The 20,860-nt window shown below is 38.9% G+C and overlaps 1 protein-coding gene across 2 annotated transcripts in view; it reads left to right on the top strand.

The window, feature by feature from the left end:
• Positions 1 to 20,860, top strand: part of ythdc2 (YTH domain containing 2) — an 81,706-nt gene that overhangs the window by 29,292 nt on the left and 31,554 nt on the right. For both annotated transcript variants that reach the window (XM_088355559.1, XM_088355560.1), the window contains 10 exons: positions 853 to 979; positions 1,092 to 1,157; positions 3,422 to 3,600; positions 5,102 to 5,198; positions 5,327 to 5,414; positions 13,385 to 13,465; positions 13,561 to 13,643; positions 17,799 to 17,904; positions 18,839 to 18,952; positions 19,017 to 19,289. In XM_088355559.1, the coding sequence (XP_088211685.1) occupies positions 853 to 979; positions 1,092 to 1,157; positions 3,422 to 3,600; positions 5,102 to 5,198; positions 5,327 to 5,414; positions 13,385 to 13,465; positions 13,561 to 13,643; positions 17,799 to 17,904; positions 18,839 to 18,952; positions 19,017 to 19,289 (1,214 nt within the window). The remainder of the gene's footprint in view (positions 1 to 852; positions 980 to 1,091; positions 1,158 to 3,421; positions 3,601 to 5,101; positions 5,199 to 5,326; positions 5,415 to 13,384; positions 13,466 to 13,560; positions 13,644 to 17,798; positions 17,905 to 18,838; positions 18,953 to 19,016; positions 19,290 to 20,860) is intronic.

The raw sequence follows: 20,860 nt of genomic DNA, 5'->3' as shown, positions 1-20,860 counted from the left end.
AGTTTAGGTAGAAACACAACATCTCGTCAGGGGAAGGAATATTTAATTGCATCCAAAGAAAAGCATACCTAGTCAGAAGAATCGAGAGTGGTAGGAACATGATGATTTGGTTCATTAACTTCTTCTCTGCAAGGAAACCGGGAAGGCTCAATCTGATGGAAAGAATTAAAAGGACAATGTATTGTGAGATTTTTAGTAAAAAAAATTTAATCTCCAAGGCCATTCATTGAAGATGGAACGTGTCTGGGTTTTACAGCATGACGATAATCCCCAAAAAGCTGCCCGGGCAACACCGGATTGTTTTCATAAGACGCCTTCCAAGGTCCTGTAGTGTCTTAGCCAGCCTCCAGATATCAGCCCTATAGAAAGTCCTTTGCGGGTGTTGAACATTTTGGTTAACCAATGACCGCACCAAAGCCTTATTGCTCTAGAGGAGGCGTGCACTGAGGAATGGGCCAAACTACCAGCAACCTAATATGAAAACTCGTATTTGTATGACTACTTTTACTTCTCTTTGAGTAATATTATTCTGAAGTAACAGTACTTTTACTTGAGTAACATTTTTGGCTACTCTACCCACCTCTGTATGTGTCTCACTCTTACCTTTACTGCTTGGGCGCCATTAGAAAAAAATGCATAAATTAGCCACCTCATTGCCCAAACCGCAGGGTTGAAAGTTTGGGGAAAAAAGTGCAGCTTATAGTCCGAATTTTATGTTATTTTCTTTAATGATTTTCAAGAAAAATTCTCATGCTCACCCTTTTAGCTATACCAATGACTCCAGTTACCTTACATTTTTCATCTTTGTAAGTGGGAGAACATGTTGACTAAAATATTTTTCCCCTACTGTAGTTGATTACATGCACAGTGAAACAGGGGCCACACCTCTAATGGTGATAGCAGGTCGAGGGCTCGTCCCTCAGATTGAACGGTTGCTTAATATGGGAGCGGATGTCAACAAGAGGGCTTTCAGTGGATGGTATGTTGCTTTACAGTATTTAATCATGCTACTGAAGTGTTGTCCTTCTAAGTAAAATCAAAATGACTTACAGATTTTTACAATTGTGCAATGAAACTTTTTTTATATATAGGACCGCCTTGGATTTTGCTAACTTTTTCCAACAGGATGACACTGTTGATCTTCTTCAATCTGCAATGTAAGTATTCTGTTTTGAAGTTGCCATTTTTCAATTGTAGTTTGTCAACATAGTGTTCAATATCATACCTTAAACAACGGCACGAGTGAAATTATTGCTTACAGAGTTTTTAAATAACAAAAATGTACATTGTTGGGAAAATAAATAGAATTGTCATGTCATGATAAAAACATAGATACCAATAATTAAAAGAAGGTTAGATGTGGCACTCCATTATAAATATGTAATAAAAGACGAGGAGAAAAATAACGTAAAAAAGAATATTAGAATAAATGGGTAAATATTTACAAGGTAGTGCTGACTGGCCTGAATTTTAAATGTATCAAAACAGTGCAACGAAAAATAGTGCAAAATATTTGATTGTTATGACTTCCACTGTGAAAAATGACAAAACCATTTGTATCAGGATATTAGGGAAGCACTCGCTTGCTCTTTGTGTAAAATATGAAGCCAATGCAAAATAAAAAGTTGTGCTTTAAACTATTGATTTAAATATACAACCAACATGTCTCTCATTTACAAAGCCTGTCACAACAAATTGGCATTTGCGTTTTCCATTGGTGGAACTTCATTAGCTCAAATACTGACTTATACCAGCAAAACCTTTTAAACATACTTTGGCCTGATGGTTCATTACATAGGCAGAAAATTGATGTAACAACTCCTGCCCTGAATCAAACTACTTTCTCAGGAAGAATATTGCAAGTGGGGTCAATTAATAATTTGAATACATTCATTAAATAATCTGAAGAGACAAGTTCATTGTTTCAATTAAACTTGTCTCACCTTTCCGAAGCTTCACATCAGTTTTTGGAAAGTTTTATCAGAAGGACAGTTGAAAAACATTTATTTATTTATTAGATATCTGTAACATACAGTATAATATATATGGGTGGGTGGGTCTTTCGCTTAACCACAAAGGTCGTAGGAGCACCATTTCCTGATTTGTGTCTTGGGCAAGTACAGCCTGGTGGCACCGCATCCCTGTAACAAAATAAAAACTACATCTCCACAAATAAAAACACTGAACATGTCGCGCTTGAATTAATGGTCTTTATTGTTATTATACCGTAGTACAACTGGAGGGCTTCTCCTTTCTTTGTAATAAAGTAATGTAGAGAGCGTCTGGCAAGCTGCACGCTATGATCGGGGATCCTCGGTTGGCCTAGGTCGCAGTGATAATTAAAAAACAAGATTTACAAATGTAGCGGTTTCCCACGCGTTGTAGCTCCAGGTCATCCGTTTCATGGGTAATAGAGCTCAGCAGGGGTGGCTTGTTTCATAGCTGTAGGCCTGATCTGCAACACCACTATTGCTTACTCTCCCGACATCACCTCAGTCTCTTTGGAGACCCGATAACAATCCACGGAGTGCCTGTTGGTTATCTGCATTTCTTTGCGCTCTTCTGACTTCTTTGGAGTCCGATTTAATTGATGAATTTCTTTTCAATGTAACGACTGACGGCATAAAGTACCCTATCACAGTTAAGCACACAGACATGCCCACCCTACACACGCACACACATGCACAAAGCCTTCCGCAACCTGCCCCAAGATAGCATTTGTTGTGTGTTGTCTACTGCAGCACACAATGCACGATGAAAATCTTGACAAGTATCAAAACCGCTAAAAGTAATCTGCAAAGGGGATTTTTTAAACTTGACACCAATAACTAAGACTAATAAGAAAATAGGGGGGTGGTAGATAAAAGTCAGAATAAGCTAATAAAAGGGAGAACAAAATTGTGGTCCGAACCCGAGGTAATTCAGATTCAGAGATTCAGATTCAGATCTACTTTATTGTCATTCTAGTACACGTGTATACAGAACGAAATGTCGATGCATCTGACCCCCAACAGTTTCCTTGAATGTACAGATATAAATAATGTGGTATTGTATTTTGGCTACGTGTAGTATTTTACCATAGTGCCGATAGTGCAAGAAGAGTAGCTAACCAGATGTGCAATATGGGCAGTCAGGTTAACAAGTCAGGTACACAGTAACATTAACACTGTAACAATAACGCTGTAATTACAATAGTGCGGAGAGCAATGTGCAAGGAGTGGCAAGCTATTAAAAAAAAAAAAAAAAAAAAAAAAAAAAAGCTATGTAAGATTAGGGTGTCATTTAAAGTGTGAGCTTCCACATCCTTATGTAACTACTGTCCAGCATGCACACTACAATAATACAATAGAGAGTATTTTATTTCTCGGATCAGTTTGTGTGCATGCGTAGTTGAACATGGAATGTCACATTTTTTGTGCAGGTCCAAAAAAAACCTAAAGGGCGAGAATGAGTCTTCGCGTATCCCATGTGCCAGTGCCGAGCTAAGGTCTGAAGACCAGGACCTGCTCGCAATTTACCACCAAAACTTCGATGATGAGTTTGTAAACCTAGACCTCATTATGGAACTGCTGCACAACATCTTCTTAACCACATGTGATGGTGTGTCTTATCTCGATCTAAATAGATAAATGGGTAAAAATGTTTCAGTTGAAAGTCTTTAAGCATTTAAATGGAACAAAATGAGACTACACCCCAAATTCATTTAAATGTATTTTCAATGCACAGAAAGGAGTACCGTAAATTCCGGACTAAAGAGCGCACCTGATTATAAGCCGCACCCACCACATTTCGGGAGGAAAACCGATTTTCTACACACACAAGCCGCACCTGTATATTAGCCGCATGCGCCCACATTGAAAAATCGTAATACACAGACGAAATTAACCCATACACGATACAGTCCAAAAAACACAGCCGGCTAAATAAACGGAAAATGATACCAGTACTTACAATTTAATGCAGACCTGCAGAGTCCAGGTGCCCGTTGAAAGTAATTCAAGGAAAAAAGTGTATATTTCCAGAGGTAAGGGTGGGAAAAATATATATTCACTATTGTCGGCCGCGTCCACAAACACGTCTCACCTTTACTCCTCTTCCCGTCAGCCCGCGTTTGCCCCGCCCCTTCTTTTTCATTTGCTCGTACAAAACATATCAGAATAAGTTTCTAAAATAAATACATTACAAAAATATACAGTTGCAAATACATATTATACGTGGTTACACATATTTACAAAGAAAGACGGTACACCGAGAGAGTTTTCAAAGCTTTAACAATAATATTGTTATATTCATCCCAAACCGTACCTGTGAAGGGTAGCAAAACACTACTAGAAACACGCTCACAACTCAGTAAACAGCTCTGTTAAAAAAACATACCGCACTTGCAGTAAGCACGGTAAACCTACTTCATCTTCCAACTGATAACTGATGTCATCAAAGACGTCTTCCTTCAGTATGGGAAAGAGACTTTATCATGCAGACATCGTCCCACGCTCCCTTATCCAGAAACACGCCAGCATCACGCTCGCAAAGTACAGTTTAAGTGCGGTAATTCTGTTTCCTTCTATATTGGACTGCTCGATTGCGTCTGGCTTGAAAGTTGCGTCATGTACCTTTCTTTTTGCAATTTGCATGATGAGGATATGTCTACGCTAATTTAATTTGTGCACAAGCTTAGAAGTTGCAGTCCAAATCTTACCTTTTGTACTCGAGCGCCGCTGGCGGCCGTTTGAAAAATTACATAAATTGGCCGCATCACTGAATAAGCCGCAGGGTTGAAAGTTTGGGAAAAAAAGTAGCGTCCGGAATTTACGGTATGTTAAAAGTAAATTTATAAAAAAAACTTGTTAAAAAAATGTTAATTGAGTCTTGCTATTCAGTACACAAAGAGCAAAGGTTTTGTTTTGTAGATACTTTTTATTTAACGGTATTAATTTCTGTTCAATTATGTTGAACTTAATTAATTGGTGTCAATCAGTCGCTGTTCACCAATGGCATCAAACCCAAATACTGTAGATATATACTACAAAAGGAGAAATGCATTAAATTAACCGAATGATTACTTATCGCCTGATCATTATTTGTATCGTTTTTTTCTCAGGTGCAGTTCTAGTTTTTCTTCCTGGATATGACGACATTGTGTCACTCAGGGACCGCATCCTCTACCATGATATACGATTTTCTGCCTTTTCTGAAAGGTAAAATGAAAAGTGCAGTCTTTCAAAAAGCTGAGTTATTTGTATAGATGATACTTATAGCATTTTACCAGAGACCCTCAACATGTTAAGTATCACACCATTCTTCAGACATACTGTATCTTGTATAGGTACCAAGTGTTCACACTTCATTCGGACATGCCAAGTATTGAACAGAAAAAAGCCATGAAGACGTCCCCACCAAATGTTAGAAAGATTGTAAGTACTTGTCTTCATAGTTTCATGCTTGAGTACACATTGTATTTCCAAGGAAAACGGTCATTCTTCAGTGTCTGAATTAACGCCTGCCCGGACATCCGAGGCGTGCATTTTTACGTCGGGTGTACAACTTACACGACGTCTCTGCCCGGGTGGCCGACAACTTTTTCGAAAGAATAAAAAAATCTTTTGCTTTATTTAGATTTCGAAATCTCGTTTGGTTTGGAAATTTCTGAATTTCAGTTCGTTAGGCCATTTGTATAGTCGCCAATCAGAAGTATGCATCGAATAAATTCGTGCTTCCGGGCTCTCCCGAGCGTTGTAAGGTCGTGCATTTGCATATCAATTTCCAAAGTAGATGCACAGAGAACACAAGAAAAATGGAGAAGTGGTTAGGAATCAAGCCAAAACCTCAGCCCCAGAAGAAAGATTCAAAAGAAGCTAACAAAATTGATGACGCTACAAAACGTAAACGTACATTAAAAGCATCGCGGAAAGATGAGTTAACGTGACTTGTAGCTGACGATGCAACGCAAACATTGCATGAATGAAGATGAGTAAATACAGGTACATACTGATGGCAGATGGAAAACGGCGATGTCATATACCGTAAATTCCGGACTATAGAGCGCACCTGATTATAAGCCGCACCCATCACATTTTAAGAGGAAAATCGATTTTGTCCATACACAAGCCGCACCTGTATATAAGCCGCATGCACCCACTTCAAATAAACACGAAATTAATCCAAGCCAAATTTCAAGTCCCGCGAATGTCCTTCATTGAAGCACACAGTCCAAAAATCACAGCCGCTAAAATGAACGTAAAATGATATAGGTATTTAAAATTTGTTGCAGACCTGCAGATTCTGGGTGCCCGTTGATAGTAATCCAAGGAAAAAGTGTATATTTCCAAAGGTAAGGGTGGGAAAAATATATATCCATTATTGTCTGCCGTGTCCACAAAAACTCACTTTTACCGGTCCCCACTTTCCCATCAGCCCGCGTTTGCTCCGCCCCTCTTTTTTAATATGCTCATGCAGAATAAGTGTCTCAAATAAATACATTACAAAAATATACAGTTGCAAATACATATTACACATATTTACAAAGAAAGACGGTACATCGAGAGAGTTTTCAAAGCTTTAATAATAATAATATAACTTTCATCCTAAACCGTGCCTTTGGGAGGTAGCCTCACACTACTAACAAGACGCTCGCACACCTGCAAATTAGTCTGTTAAAGAAATAAATGCCGTAATCGTTAGGCTCGGTATTGCAGTACCTCTGGGAACGGTGCATTCGCAATGATCGCAACAAGGCTTTAGGGCTAGGACCTTAGCTTAGCCTTTTGGCTGAGAGTAAGAGTCCCGGCTCGTAGGCTTTGTAGCATATAATGAACTGTCCGATAACGGATAATGGATAATGAATAACGAAGATAGATTAATAACCCTTAAAAACCCCAAAACCCCATTCGAGGCAGACCATCCGCTTCTTCCTCCTTGGTAATGACATCTAAGTTGTTTTTCTCAATGTCGTAAAGAAACTATCATGATTATGTTGCTCCACGCTCCCTTTTTTCAATACACCCCAGCAATATGCCCGTTTGCTTTTAACATGGAAGCTGCGTCGTGAGCCTTATTTTGTGCAATTTGCATGATGAGGGTGTGTTTACGCTCATAAGTTGTGATCTTCCTCTGCGCATATTTTCCACCGGTCTATATCTTACCACATACTCGAGCGCCGCTGGCGGCCGTTAAAAAAATTACATAAATTGGCCGCATCTCTGAATAAGTCGCAGGGTTGAAAATTTGGGAAAAAAGTAGCGGCTTATAGTCCGGAATTTCCGGTACATGCATTAAATGGGATAAGTAGATTTATAATAAACTTAAATTTAAAGTGTCGTTCTGTTATATATTCTGATTATCAAACTTTAATACTTTGCAACAATCGTTTTTTTGTGATTAGTCCTCTTATTGTGTTTCAAATTGTGAAAAATGGGGCAGGCAACTTTATGGCTAGGGAGGCAACTTTTCAGAGTTGTCTGCCGTGGTGTCCGGTAACTTTATGACATGAGTTTCAGACATTGCATTCCTTACAGCACTGTAGTATCAACCTTATTTATTAAAAACACCGTCTTGAATCATTACTGCTCAACATACAGTGCATCCGGAAAGTATTCACAGCGCTTCACTTTTTCCACATTTTGTTATGTTACAGCCTCATTCCAAATTGTATTAATTTAATCTCTTATCTGAAAATTCTACACAAAATACTCCATTATGACAATGTGAAAAGTTTTTTTTTTTACCTTTTTTTTAATTTATTAAAAATAGAAAACTAAGAAATCACATTTACATAAGTGTTCACGGCCTTTGCTTAATACTTTGTTGATCCACCTTTGGCAGCAAATACAGCCTCAAGTCTTTTTGAATATGATCCCACAAGTTTAGCACACCTATCTTTAGGCAGTTTTGCCAATTCTTCTTTGCAATAAGTCTCAAGCTCAATCAGGTTGGATGGGAGACGTTTGTGCACAGCCATTTTCAGATCTCTCCAGAGATGTTCGATCGGATTCAAGTCTGGACTCTGGCTGGGCTACTCCAGGACATTCACGGAGTGGTTCTGAAGCCAGTCTTTTGAGATCTTGGCTGTGTGCTTTGGGTCGTTGTCCTGCTGAAAAATGAACCTTCGCCCCAGTCTGAGGTCAAGAGCGCTCTGGAGCAGGTTTTCATCAAGGATATCTCTATATATTGCTGCATTCATTTTTCCTTCTATCCTGACTAGTCTGCCAGTTCCTACTGCTGAAAAAACATCCCCACAGCATGATGCTGCCACCACCAAGCTTCACTGTAGGGATGGTATTGGCCTGGTGATGAGCGGTGCCTGGTTTCCTCCAAACATGGCGCCTGGCATTCACACCAGAGTTCAATCTTTATCTCATCAAACCAGAGAATTTTTTTTCTCATGGTCTGAGAGTCATTCAGGTCCTTTTTGGCATATTCCAGACGGTCTTCCATGTTCCTTTTACTAAGGAGTGGCTTTCGTCTGGCCACTCTACCATACAGGCCTGATTGGTGGATTGCTGCAGAGATGGTTGTCCTTCTGGAAGGCTCTCCTCTCTCCACAGAGGAAAGCTGGAGCTCTGACAGAGTGACCATCGGGTTCTTGGTCACCTCCCTGACTAAGGCCCTTCTTCCCCGATTGCTCAGTTTAGAAGGCCGGCCAGCTCTAGGAAGAGTCCTAGTGGTTACAAATGTCTTCCATTTACGAATAATGGAGGCCACTGTGCTCATTGGGACCTTCAAATCAGCAGATTTTTTTCTGTATCCTTCCCCAAATTTGTGCCCCAAGACAATCCTGTCTCGCAGGTCTACAGACAGTTTTTTTGACTTCATGCTTGGTGTTTGTGCTCTGACATGCACACTCAACTGTGGGACCTTATATACACAGGTGTGTGCCTTTCCAAATCATGTCCAATCAACTGCATTTACTGCAGGTGGGCTCCAATTAAGCTGTAGAAAGTTCTCAAGGATGATCAGTGGAAAAAAGATGCACCTGAGCTCAATTTTGAGCTTCATGGCAAAGGCTGTGACTACTTATGTAAATGTGATTTCTTAGTTTTCTATTTTTAATAAATTCAAAAAAAACTAAAAAAAAAAAAAACTTTCACATTGTCATAATGGAGTATTTTGTGTAGAATTTTGAGATAAGAGATTAAATTAATACAATTTGGAATGAGGCTGTAACATAACAAAATGTGAAAAAAGTGAAGCGTTGTGAATACTTTCCGTTTGCACTGTAAATAAAGTCTCACTTGTACTTGTACTTATATTTATTTATATAGCAGTTAAAAACAACCCGGTTTATTTATAAGTATGTTTAAGGCTTTTCATAAAGATACCCACCCTTTGTAGATGGAAAGTTTGGGGTTTATTTGTTTAGGAAGAAATGCCAAAACCATGATGAAAGTAATGCAAGTCAAGCTTAATTTACTTTCATTATCATAAGATAAATAAAAAACTGATTTCATACCGTTCCAAGTTGTTTTTGCCTTCTTTGATAAATCGCCTCAATTGAAAAGTGAAATGCTCGTCTACTAGTGACATTTATCTGGATCGCTCAAAAACCCATTTAGGGCTTGCGGCTAGGAGCATTCAGCTAAAGCAGGGGTCGGGTGTAAGTAACCTGTATTGTTTTGTACTAAAAAATAAACATGAATAAAATAAAAAAATAATATGCTCTTTAAAGATAGATTAAGTGAAGTTTAACTTACTTGTGGAATATGGACCTCAAGAGTTAGGCTACTTCTTCCTCCGTGATAGAAAGTGGGCGAAAAAAAGCGATCCAACCATTTTCTCGACCGCATCAATTTTTCTTTTTCTACTTTCATTTAAAAAGAAATGTCTTCATTACACTTTACACCAACCATATTGAATGGATGCACGAGATATTAAACAATAAAAACGTCAAAGTTCTTTGGGCGCTAGCGATACAGTACACGTTGTTATGATTAACACACGAACCAGGAAGTAGAAGCCGGATTTCTTCTTTGGGGTGGATGCTTAGTGACCTCTCACAGCGCCACGCGGCAGATTGAAGCACTACAGTACTGTCCTATACTCGGAAAAAGGTGCAAACATACAAAATCTGACTTTCAGCAATGTCCGGATATTTTTCGACATACCTAAAAAAATGTTTGTATCTGCCGTGTTTCCCAAGTCAAATGGTCGTAAGTAGGGCAACGTCTGTACATGTAAGTAATAAAAAAAGACAGTGTTTCTTACACTAGCGTCAAATAATTTTCAGAATAAATGATTGATTGGTTGATTGATTCATTCATGTAGGCAACAATTTTCATATTTTTATTAAGCTTGCCTGCTTTTCAGAGCACCATATCAGTTTTTAGATGGTTTGAGTAGAAAAACAATTATACGCGACACGCACAAGTACTCAAGTTGGAATCATGTGCAAGTTAACTTATGCTGATAATGAAAAAGGAAGCTAGATAAAATGGGTTCAAGCTAATAAATAACTACAGTGGGACCTCGCTACTTCGCGGTTCGACGTTCGCGGGTTAAGAGCTTCACGGTCTGTAATGGTTAAAAAAAAGACGCGCTGAAGGGGCGTCGCTACTTTGCAGATTTTCACTTTTTGCTGGAATCCCCCTCGGCCGACGACCCTAGCACGGCGCGCCGTTCTCGTTTCCCGGCGTGCGGTTTTGGTGCGGCTTCCGCTTCACCGCCCCCCCTAGCCCCACAGGTCCCCCCAGCTACCCCTTTCCTCCACGGCCGCCCGTCCGTCGGCCGGAGCCATTGAGGGCCGTGTAGCGCCATGTAGAGCTATCGGGAGACGCCGGGCGCCGGTGTTGTGCCCAAATCCAACTCCCGTACAAAATCCTCCCCCCCCTCGCGTGAACGCGCATTCTGCTGAGCTTCCGACACGGCCTCCGCGCCGAGCGCCCGACCCGCTCGGCTTGTCGCGGTGTCGTGCGTATCGCGCTCGAAAGTACCCGTGCCGCGGGTTAGGGGTTCGCTCGCGGAACATGAATTTGTCTCCGATCGTCCCGGGCGGACGTAAAATCGTCCAGCTGCACGACTCTTAGCAGTGGATCACTCGGCTCGTGCGTCGATGAAGAACGCAGCTAGCTGCGAGAACTTATGTGATTTGCAGCTGCGATTGGCTGGCAACCAGTTCATGGTGTCCCCTGCCCACTGCCTGGAGATGGCTGGGATGGGCTCCAGCCCCCCCGCAACCCTAATAAGGATAAGCGGTGCAGATAATGAGATGAGATTTTTTTTTTTTTTTTTTTTTTTTGAAGGGGCGTCGCTACTTCGCAGATTTTCACTTTTTGCGGGTGGTTTTGGTCCCCATTAACCGGGTCTAAAAAAAATAATAATTAAAAAAATAAAAATAAAATATATATATATATATTTTTGGGGGAGGGTGCGCCGCTACTTCGCGGATTGTCACTTATCGCGGGTGGTTTTGGTCCCCATTAACCGCGATAATCGAGGTCCCACTGTATAAGAACACCGTTGCCTGAACCTGAGTTATTTGGAAGCTTCCTATCAAAGCAATGTTAGACTGCGGTCAAGTCTATTTAAATCATTTTTATTTGTATAGCCCTTAATCTTAAGGAGTCTCACAGACATTTCATAAAGATACCCACCCTTTGTAGATGGAAAGTTTGGGGTTTATTTGTTTAGGAAGAAATGCCAAAACCATGATGAAAGTAATGCAAGTCAAGCTTAATTTACTTTCATTATCATAAGATAAATAAAAAACTGATTTCATACCGTTCCAAGTTGTTTTTGCCTTCTTTGATAAATCGCCTCAATTGAAAAGTGAAATGCTCGTCTACTAGTGACATTTATCTGGATCGCTCAAAAACCCATTTAGGGCTTGCGGCTAGGAGCATTCAGCTAAAGCAGGGGTCGGGAACCTATGGCTCTTTTTATGAGTACCTATGGCTCAGAGACAAATTTAATTGCATGCAAATTTTCTCCATTTCGTTCAAAACTTGAACCATTAATCCTGTACTGACACACGCAAAGCCAAACCAAAGCTGATTCTATAAGCAGTACTTTTCAGAATATATAGGGCATATTTTCACTACGAATTACAGCCAAGGTGCCACACAAAATAAAACTCGTTTTGGCTGTACAACGCTAAAGAATCCTTTATATAAAAGCTCACTATATAATCTGTTTTCAGTGTTCGGATACTTTTTGATGAAACCACGGAACAAATTGTAGATATGCGAAAACACCGGAAGAGAACTTAGTTATTTGATTGGGTGAGTGGGAGGGATGGGTGGAGCTATGCAAAAAGTGCAAGCACTCCCTCCCATCTCTCGCCCTACTCCGTCTGCGCCAAAAGTAAGCACATCAGGCTCCCTGTTCTCAGAATGTTGTGACCTTTTTACAAAATAAATGCTTGCATCTGGTTTTGAAACCAACATGTTGGAAAAAAGGGTCAAAATGAGTTTAACCGATCTTGAGTAATTGCAAGAAAGAGACAAGTTTAAAGTGGTATGTTTGTTGATTTTGGGACACGGGCTCTGGCATTATTTTCTTTTCATAATTTTTATCAAATCATCAAAAATAAATGTGCTGAAGACTAAGCTTTTGTCTGGGGCGCGGGTTTAGCAATTTAGTAAATTTGTCTCACATTATATGGTGTGGCTCTTTCCCAAAATAAAATTAACATATTTTGCTTTTATGGCTCTTTGAGTCAAAAAGGTTCCCGATCCCTGACCTAAAGTATGGGGTGCAAACAAATACTTTCTCACGTGAGTGGGACCTACGCTTACCCCCCTCCCTACCATGGACATCTCAAAATTGTGTGGGGGCGAGCCAATTTCAATTAATCTGCTATTTCTTCACTACTTCTTTCATTAAAGGAGTAGTTCGATTAACCCCACCCATCTCTGTGAACACAGTTAAGATTCTTAATCAAGAATGTTTTCCTGTCAGGAATGAAACCTAACTGAGGATTAAAATATGCAAAAATTAAGACTTTCATAGTTCTTACACATTAAACAGACAAAGCATAACATATTACATAGTTCAGCGTTCTTTTTTTGGACTAAGGAGCTTTTCAGAACGATTAAGGAGGCAAAAAAAAAAATCTTGAACTTAACTGAATAAGTTACTTGAATGAATTACATGTGGATATTAGTGGAAAAGGAACAAAATTGGGACAATGTGCTCCAACCTTCACGTATGAGATGCTGATCACTGTTTTGGAAAAGCTGAAGGTTTAAAAGGGTCACTGGGACGGGAAATCATAACTTGTTTTGCTTTTGTTTAAGTTCCAAAAATTAAGGGGCATTCAGCCTTTCCTTTCCTTTAGGTGAATAAAGAAGTAAGTGTCTTTTTTGCTTTGCTCAGTGGGACAAAGATCTATCTCTCATAACTAACTCAGTGTGTCTTTTTTCTCTTTGCTTTCTGGCCTCATCCTTCTCAGATTCTCTCTACCAACATTGCTGAGACAAGTATCACCATCAACGATGTGGTTTTCGTCATTGATTCTGGAAAAGTGAAAGAGGTATGCAATATTTCTGTATGTAATTAATACGTTTTTCAACAGTCAGAATATCTGCCAACATGTCTCACTTTCTCACTCTCTTTCCCTTTCCTCAGAAATCATTTGATTCCATCAGTCGCATTTCCATGCTAAAGACGGTCTGGATTTCCAAAGCCAGTGCTCTTCAACGAAGAGGAAGGTAACAATTACAATGTCCATACACAGATTTGGATTCAGTAGTTATGGTTTAAGCAAACAACTAACAAACCCATGTATTATTGTAATGCAATAAAACCTTGATGTGATTTTAATCTGTTCAGCGAAAATAATGGATGTATAAAAAATGTGTATGTCATAACAAATGTTCTCATAGAAATACATGTGATATGATGTAATGCGTTTCGGCAGTATAAAAACTACCTCGAAACACATCAATTACACATCGTATACACAATCTACATATAAAAGTATAATAACTCACATAATATGAAAACACAAAATAATACATGAAAATGTTAATGAAACCAATACAAAATGTAGGAATTTTGCTTAACATGGAGATTTTGAGATGCAGTTGGAGGATTTATACATGTACCGTAAATTCCGGACTATAGAGCGTACCTGATTATAAGCCGCACTCACCAAATTCCATGGGTTTTACAGATTTTGTCCTTACATAAGCTGCATGAGACCACGTTTTAAAATGCAACACAGTCACAAGATTGTTCCGGATCTGACTATAGCTGCCGCAAACTGTTTATTTGCTAATAATAGCAATCAAACAATGTTGGATTTGACCAGCTATTCTCGACAAACTCAACAGCAATCAAGCACTTTCACAATACCGTCATATCTGACAGCAGATATAGTATACCATGCTTTTATTGCAGTCAGCTACATGAACGGAAAATGATACCGGTAGTTACAATTTAATGCAGACCTTTAAAGTCCGGGTCCCGTCAAAAGTAATCCAATGAAAAAAATGGATATTTCCAAAGTTAAGGGTGGGAAAAATAAATATCCACTATTGTCCGCTGCAACAACAAACAGATTTAACTCAGCTTCACCTTATTTCCCGTCAGCCCGCGTTTGCTCCGCCTCTTCTTTTTGATTTGACGGTAGAAAACATATCACAATACGTCTCTAAAATAAATACATTACAGAAATATACAGTTGCAAATACATATTATACATGGTTACACATATTTACAAAGAAAGACGGTACACCAAGAGAGTTTTCAAAGTTTTAATTATAATAATATAACTTTCATCCCAAACCGTGCCTGTGAAAGGTACCACCACGCTACTGATAACACGCTCGCTACGCATGAAGCGTAATTGTTAAAAAAAAAGCCGTACCTCTATTGCAAATTTTACGGTAAACTACCCTCACCATTCTACTTGTAACTATTCTCATCATGGGCGTCTTCCCTATAATAGGAAAGAACCTATGTCATACGTACAATTTGAACGTAAACTGTGAGGATGCCGTATGCGTCGGGGCACTTATTCCACCGGTCTAAATCTTAACTTTCGTACTCGAGTGCTGCTGGTGGCCGTTAGAAAAATTTCATAAATAGGCCGCTTCACTGAATAAGCCGCAGGGCTGAACATTTGGGAAAAAAGTAGCGGCTTATAGTCCGGAATTTACGGTGTATACGTAAGGTGCATAAATAAAAAAGCATTTCGGAACCTATTCCTGGTGCTAAATCTATTACAAATGTTGTTGTTTCGGTTTCTTGGTGGTGGGGTCTATTTTTTATTTTATTTTATTTTTTTCAAAATTCTCATTTTATCTCCCATAAGGTATCACTCTCAGTTCTGGCCTCATTAGCTAGACTTTAACTAACTAAGGCCTTCACAATTACCAATCAATGAGAAGTTTGTTTCTACCTCCTCTTCAGAATTTTACTAAAGTATGTGAGTCACGTATCATCAATTAAGACACTCACTTTGTTGACATTTTTTCTTTGTGTCCTTTCTCTACAAAATCAAAAGTCCTGCTACTTGCCTAAGATGATATGAAGTTAGTTCCTCCTTCTCCACAGGATTCTCTTCCCCATTGTTTTTTGATGACCTCCTCGTGTAAAATTCTTTGCAGCTCCTTCCTTCTATGAGTTCTTTAGCTCGTTCCTCAATCAGTTCAGCAACATCTGTCTTGTCTATATCCAAGCCCATTGAGCGACCAATCACCTTCTTATTATGTTCGAATTCCTCAGAAGTCTCACTCTTAAACAGTATTTGGCAATTATTATTCTCTGAGATCCAAGGCAATATACTGTATTTAAGCTTTACACAGATCACAATGTTATAATGGTTATCACAAAACCCCCTCAATATTCAGAATTTTTAATAACTTTGAAGCAACACTGAAAAAGACGCTCCGTGAATTTTTTTTTTTTAGATTGGAGACAACCTTATGATTACCAATTTTTATGTAACATTATGCACAAAATAAGGGGAAATTAAGGCAAAAAATGAAAAAGAAACAAAAGAAGACAAATATAAAAGAAAAAGAAAAAAGGAGAAAGAAAAACAAAAAAGCAGTAAAAAGTAAGAAAAAGTGGAAAGGGCAAAAAAAAAATCAAAAGCTAGGTAAAATGAAACAAAAGACGAAAAAGTGAAAAATACAGAACCAAAGAAAAAAAAGCAAGAAAATGAATAAAAAAGCTAGGAAAAATGAAACGTAAGAAAAAAGGGGAAAATAAAGAACCAAAGAAGCGGGGAAAAAACTGAAAAAACGGTAAAAAGCTAGAAAAAAAGAAAGTGAAAAAAGGGGGGAAGGAAAAAGGCGTGAAAAAAAACGAGCAAGAAAAGTAGAAAGAAAATAAATTACAGATCTCTGATCAACAGAATACCAATAATAATTTTATACTGTGCACCAAATTTATTAAGATTTGGTTTAATCTATTATTCTACTGAATTATAATAGTTCACAGCAGAGGGGGGGAAATTGCTATCAACTCATTGAAACTTAGAAACGTTTTTATACTTAGCGACTTTAAAGTCAGGCAACAGAAATCCCTGCATGAAACAACAAAATGCCAATTTAAATTTTGTATTGACTTTTCAGTGCAGCAACAAATTAACTACAAAATACAATGATAAACTTAACCGTCAAAAGAAAAATCTAATTGTGAAACACCTCCCTGAAAAACACTGGAAACATATATTAAGATAAATACAAATCTTGAAAAACCTATGAAATAATAATGATAAAATTTAAAACTGTTTAACCATTTTATATACTTGAGAAATTTAAAGTCAACAACACAGAATCCATGGAAAATGCATATTAACCAATCACAAGAAGAAAAAGCGTCTGTATTGTTTTTTGTTTAAATAATGAAGCATGTCGTGAGCTAATGTTGAATGTGCTCTTGGTTACGTTTTACGTGCATTAGGGCTGTGCAAAACTGTTTTGGGGTTCTATGCCCCCCTGAGACTCATGTCTAGTGACACCACTGATCTCAAGAGCAAAACTTTTCATTTTTTCCATTTCGTTTCCATATTCATATGTTAGGAATATCGGATTTCAAAGTACTAATGTATTAGTTGATGAATTTTTAAGTATCAGAATATTGCTTCTTAAAGTGTACTTCTGTAGTAACATTTATTCATTGATGGTAAAAGGGAACATAATAGATATATTCAGTCTTTCCCACAGCTATCTCTGGGCTAGCGGGTCGCCATAATTCTGTCCACCTCCTGCCAGGCTAAGCCACAGAGAAAAAATAAAAACTGTGCTAGGACTACATGAGAAAAGGGCTTGGGTTTGGTCTTGGGTTTGCCGGGGACATATCTCATTTTTAAAGTGATCCCATTATATTGGTGGAGACAAAACAGTGATTGCTCGATATTTGTGAACATCGTCCCTTCTCTTTTTTCCATGCCAACGCAATGCCCTTGACATTGGCGTTATCGTGCTGCATTGTGCAACAAAGAAAATGACGCTGTTACTCGAAAGTCAATTTTGATCTTACTAGCGTGTTTTGAATTAGTGCAACTGTAGTGAGGTGTCCCAGTCTCAGATATTCCCAAAAATATTCATCCATCTGGCGATCACAGGTACACTTTAAGGTCAAATGGATTTTAACAAGTAATATAAAGCTATATTGTCCCTTCCCCTAACATCCCCCAATATGAAAAAAATGCTTATACGAAGTTTTAATGTTATTAAAATGGTAAGACCTACTTTAACTTGTATACTACACAGAAGTACAGGGACACTTTTATGTTACAATTACGTATTCTGTATATTACAGTTTGGTATGTTTTATGGAGGAAAGCTACTTTACTGTCATCAGTGTTAGACGTAATGGAACAAGAGACTCAAATTTGAACATGTCAACAGAGCGGGGCGCTGCCAACAAGGGATTTGCTTCCACCTCTTTAGTCGGCTGAGATTCAACAATATGCAAGAGTATCATGTTCCACAGCTGCAACGAATGCCTCTGCAGGTATGTCTTATTTTTTCTCAGGTTTTTGTCTTTGGTCTTCAGGGAGTATACGCCAACTTTGAAGTAAATCAGATGAAACGCCTATGTGAAAAAGGGAAACTTCTGACCCACCTCATCTCATCTCATCTCATCTCATCAGCTGCACCGCTTATCACACCTAGGGACAATTTGGACCGGCCAATTCACCTGAAATGCATGTCTTTGGAATGTGGGAGGAAACCGGAGTGCCCGGAGGAAACCCACGCAAGCACGGGGAGAACATACAAACTCCGCACAGTAAGGCCGGGAGCTGGATTTGAACCCACGCACGAGGTTCCCACGACCTCAGAACTGTGCCGCACACGCGCTAACCACTGCGCTGCCGTGCTGACCCATAGGGACATAAGTTTTCATGAATGTTTACCCATCAAAAGCTGTGTTTTATTTTTGGTCAAGAACATGTTGCCATGGGAACAGCATTTTACAAAAAAGGGGAAACTTTCTTTCATTACATAATGTATCACTTGGACCTAAACGTTTTAAAAAAATTGCATATATTTTTATACTAATATGATGAAATATAAGTTTGTACATTATTTCAGGCTTTAATCCTCACCATTTGTGGGAAAATCGAGTAGATTGGAATTTTTGGTCAAGTTTAAATAGCTTAACCCTTACTTAACATGTGATTATTAGACTTAGTTTAACTTTACTGGCCATGCCCTTTTTTTGAAGGATTAGATATTCAGTCTGAGACCTTATGAACTTGTTAGGTGTTTTGTGACCTCTTTCAAGAAGAGCGAACGTCTAGCATTTGTGACGTCAGAACATCTCAAAAGTCTAAATCTGCTTGTGTGGAGCACACATTTGATAAAAAAAAATTAAGAAGGTCTCCAATGTACTTTGATGTGTACCCTTGTTGTATTGTTTGTGTGGTTGTGTGCGTGTGTGTTAGGAATTATGTCTGCAGACCAAGTCTTTGAGTAACTCTCCAATATGCGAGTTCTTGTCCAAGGCTCCACAACCTCCTTCAGCACATGCTATCAAAAGTGCGGTGCAGATGCTTAAGGTAAGAAAACTAAACAATAAGAATAGTTGAATAATGTTCTTTAGAACCATGTCTTTTTCTCCAGACAATAGATGCGTTGAATCAGGATGAAGAACTGACAAATCTTGGCTTTCGTCTCGCTGATCTACCTCTTGAGCCCCATCTTGGAAAGATGTTGATTTGTGCTGTAGTGCTCAAGTGTCTAGACCCAGTTTTGACAATTGCCAGTACTCTAGGTTATCGGGATCCTTTTGTTCTTCCTGTCCAGGCCTCGCAGAAGAGAGCTGCCCTTCAATGCCGTAAACAATTCTCCTCAACCTATTTCAGTGACCACATGACTATGCTGAGAATGTTTCAGGTACTTTTAACGGTGTATTCAGTGCCAAATCTTTTTTTGATTCATGTACAATCAGTGGCAGGCCATGCATTTCCCACCTAGGATTTCAGTAGTGCTCCGTCTGAATTGGTCTAACCCTCATTGCGCACTTGCCAGAACTTTTCCGCGTACAAGAAAAACTATCCAGCGCATAATGTTCAGGGCTCGAAATTGCAGTAGAAAAAAAATTCAAGAACCGGCTCTTTTGGCTCTGCCTACTAAAAAGAGCTGGCTGCTCTTCAGATTGCTTTTGTTGCTTAAATCCATATAACAAATCTACTGTAGGCCTACCTTTGCACAATGGCATACAGCAGGAGTCTCAAACTCAATTTACCTGTGGGCCACCGGATCTAAAAAAATAAATAAAAAATGATATAAAAAAAAAAGAAAAAAAAAAAAAAAAATACCAACATGTAAAAGAAGTAAAGAGCTAAGGGAAAAAATTAGAAGAATAAAAGGAACAAGAAAGAAGTGGAAAAAATCAGGAAAAATTAAGAAACAGAGGGAAAAACAAGAAAAATAAGTAAAAAACAGTTTAAAGAAAAAAGAGAACAAAATAAAAAAACAGCAAGAAAAAAACGGGTAAAAAGGGGGATTTTAAAAAAACAAGAAGACAACAAAGCAGGAAAAAGATGCTCACATACTTTGTGTGAACGTTCAGACACTTAAATTAATAAAATTACAGAGAACGTCTCATCTCATCTCATTAGCTGCACCGCTCATCCTCAGTAGGGTCGCGGGGGTGCTGGAGCCCATCCCAGCAATCATCGGGCAGTGGGCAGGGAACACCCTGAACTGGTTGCCAGCCAATCGCAGGGCACACGGGGACAGACAACTCACTCGCTCATTCACACCTAGGGACAATTTGGACCGGCCAATTCACCTGAAATGCATGTTTTTGGAATGTGGGAGGAAACCGGAGTGCCCGGAGGAAACCCACGCAAGCACGGGGAGAACATACAAACTCCGCACAGGAAGTCTGGAGCTGGATTTGAACCCACGCAGGAGGTTCCCATGACATGAACTGTGCCGCACATGCGCTAACCACTGCGCCGCCGTGCTGCACTACAGAGAACGTTGCCCTCAATAATCATTTTATGACAATAAAACATTTACTGCAGCTAAGCTACATATGAAAAAAACATCAGTAATAACCTCATATTTTGGGAAAATAGCTACATTTTACTCACCCAAAATCCTTTTTTATGTGCACAAAATCCATTTTCCTTCCTTTCTTCTAGAAGATTTTAATTACTCTGTTGTACAGATTTTACCTGCTTTTCAGTTCCATCAAGACATTTTATTCTTTTGCCACTAAACTTAATGCTAAAAGTCGAGCCCGTCCTGTCATGTTTTTGGCATAAGTTTTTGTTCGATTTTGGGTTGAAAAATGTCCGTTAGATAGAATAAGTGAACACGGGGATACTATTATTTTATTCACCTTTTTGTCATGATACTTCCAATCTACTAGCAATCATACTAGCAAGTTTCATAGGAGTGCTTGAAATCCTTGAAAATCCTTACATTTTAACGTTGTGCTTTCAAGGTTTGAA

The sequence above is a fragment of the Urocampus carinirostris genome, chromosome 16, assembly GCF_059441175.1.
Source record: "Urocampus carinirostris isolate Australia breed hairy pipefish chromosome 16, RoL_Ucar_1.0, whole genome shotgun sequence".
Lineage (NCBI taxonomy): Eukaryota > Metazoa > Chordata > Actinopteri > Syngnathiformes > Syngnathidae > Urocampus > Urocampus carinirostris.
The sequence above is the reverse complement of the archived record's forward strand: the minus strand, read 5'-3'. Positions and strand labels throughout refer to the sequence as shown.